The sequence below is a fragment of the Salvelinus sp. IW2-2015 genome, unplaced genomic scaffold (genome assembly GCF_002910315.2).
Source record: "Salvelinus sp. IW2-2015 unplaced genomic scaffold, ASM291031v2 Un_scaffold4429, whole genome shotgun sequence".
In the NCBI taxonomy this organism is placed as follows: domain Eukaryota; kingdom Metazoa; phylum Chordata; class Actinopteri; order Salmoniformes; family Salmonidae; genus Salvelinus; species Salvelinus sp. IW2-2015.
In genome coordinates this window covers 35748-38037 of record NW_019945699.1, presented here as the reverse complement: position 1 = coordinate 38037, position 2290 = coordinate 35748, and the positions used below count along the sequence as shown (strand labels likewise).

The 2290-nt window shown below is 47.1% G+C and overlaps 1 protein-coding gene across 1 annotated transcript in view; it reads right to left on the bottom strand.

The window, feature by feature from the left end:
* Positions 1–128: 128 nt before the first annotated feature.
* Positions 129–2290, bottom strand: part of LOC112077276 (dysferlin) — a 15790-nt gene continuing 13628 nt past the window's right edge. The window contains exons 4-6 of the mRNA XM_024143817.2: positions 2072–2234; positions 1556–1629; positions 129–164 (exon numbers count right to left, since the gene is read on the bottom strand). Of these exons, the coding sequence (XP_023999585.1) occupies positions 129–164; positions 1556–1629; positions 2072–2234 (273 nt within the window). The remainder of the gene's footprint in view (positions 165–1555; positions 1630–2071; positions 2235–2290) is intronic.

Sequence of the window (2290 nt, the reverse complement as noted above, 5' to 3'; positions counted from 1 at the left end):
CTGGCTGTTGCCCCAGGTTCTCTGCTTTCCCTGGGCTGGTCAGTTCTCGCCCTAGGTTTGCCTAGTCCCCAGACCAAAACACTGTGAGTACCACTTGCTTACCACTGCCAACGCTGTTGTTCTCCACTTCAGTCCTGCACCTCGGCACACCCTCCAGTCATGGCCTGCGAGAGGGAGGGGGGAAGAGGGGAGAGGATAGGAAAGAGAGGAGGGGAGAGGAGTTGAAAGAGGGAAAGGATAGGAAAGCGAGAGGAGGGGAGAGCGGAGAAGAGGAGGAGGAGACCGGAATGAGAGGAGGGGAGAGGAGGGTGAAAGGGGAGGCTAGGAAGGAGTAAGGACGGAGGAGAGAGAGGAGGAGAGGAGGGAGGAGGAAGAGGAGAGAGGGAGAGGAGGAGAAGATGGGAGGGAGAAGTAGGAGGGGGAGAGGAGGAAGGAGGGGAAGAGGATGAGAGAGGGAAGGGGAGGAGGGAGGTGAGAGAGAGAGGGAAGAGGAGGGGAGGGAGGAGGAGAGAGGAAGGGAGAGGAGGAGAGAGGAGGGGAGAGGAGGGGAGAGGAGGAGGAGAGAGGAAGGCGAGAAGGTGGGAAACATCAAGATGAAGAGACGGTCAATTGATAAGGGAGACAGGGATTGAGAGTGAGAGGGGAAAGAACAGATGATGAAATGAAGATGGATAATAGAGAGGGATGAAGACACCGTGTGATCCTGTCAGACACGCCACTAGGAGAGCATTACCTTGCCCTGTTCTCTCATTCCATTGGATGTCTATTTTCCCTCCTCAGATTTGATTGGATCTGCTGTGTAACTGTCTAAACAGAACATCAGTACGCTCAGCCAACCCAGGAACACGTGATCACATGTCTGAGACTGGAAATGTTATTAAATGATGTCGTTTACGTTTTCTACACATCTCCATGTGGACACGACCCGTCCAGGACGAACATCCTGATCACCACGTCTTTCAGAGGGAGATGTTTTGGGCAAACGGAGTCAGAATATGTGCTGCTGACTAAGAATGAAGTGAGAAGGACACAGATATGATTTTTTCTTTTTGAGACGGCCTTTAAAATAAGTTGACCTTCTGAGGTCAAACCGAAAGTTAGTTTCTACAGTAACTGCATGGCTGTACTCTGTACATGTGTGGTGTTGGAAGTCTGGATATCCTCACGATCATTTCTATTGGTCAAACAGATACCTTGCTCCATTCTCTTTAATTATTTTTTATTCTTATTTTAAAATGTTTTTTTTAAACTGCATTGTTGGTTAGGGGCTTGTAGGTAAGCATGTCCCTGTTGTATTCGGCGCATGTGACAAACAAAATGTGATTCGATTTGATAACTTAGAAGTACTGAGTGAATGAAGTCTGTCTATTGCAATTAGTTGATTAACATCAACGTCTGAATGAAACCTCATCATAGAGGACCTCGTTAGAGACANCTTGTGTGAAATGCTCATGAAGTTGAATTTGTTGGTTGGTTGGTTGATCGATCTGTTGGTTCATTGGTTGTTTGATTGACTGATTGATCAATCGATTGGTTGATAGGTGACAGAGCCTACCTGTGAGGTGATGAGGGGTTCCTTGTCATCGATGTCGATCAGAACATCGTCACGAGGCGTCTGGACATTCGCCTCTGAATAACACACAGAGCAGAAGGTTCATAATGGTTCACGTGATGACAACATTCTCCTCTGAATAACACATAGAGCAGAAGGTTCATAATGGTCCACGTGATGACAACATTCTCCTCTGAATAACACATAGAGCAGAAGATTCATAATGGTTCACGTGATGACAACATTCTCCTCTGAATAACACATAGAGCAGAAGGTTCATAATGGTTCACGTGATAACAACATTCTCCTCTGAATAACACATAGAGCAGAAGATTCATAATGGTTCACGTGATGACGTTTCAAGGACAGTGATATGCTTTATGTTGTCTTATGTAATCTTCCTTTATCAACAAACACCATATTGTCTTTACACCCATTAACTCAACTTCCTCCCCTTTCCCCTACTGCTTTCATCTCTTCTTCCTCTAGCCCCTCCTCCTCTCTCTATCCCTCTCTTACCAAGCTCGTCCTCTTCCTCCTCCCCATCTTCCTCAGGGGTACAGCGATAGTCCTCCAGGTTCCTGATGGTACACTGTCCCACCACCGGTTTCCTCCCAAACTGTCTGTTGTCTATGATCTTCAGAATGATAGGTGGCATATACAGCTCCTCACAGGGCAGTCTCTGGAGAGAAGAGAATAGAGGAGGGGAGAGGAGGATGAGAGAGGAGAAGAGAGGAG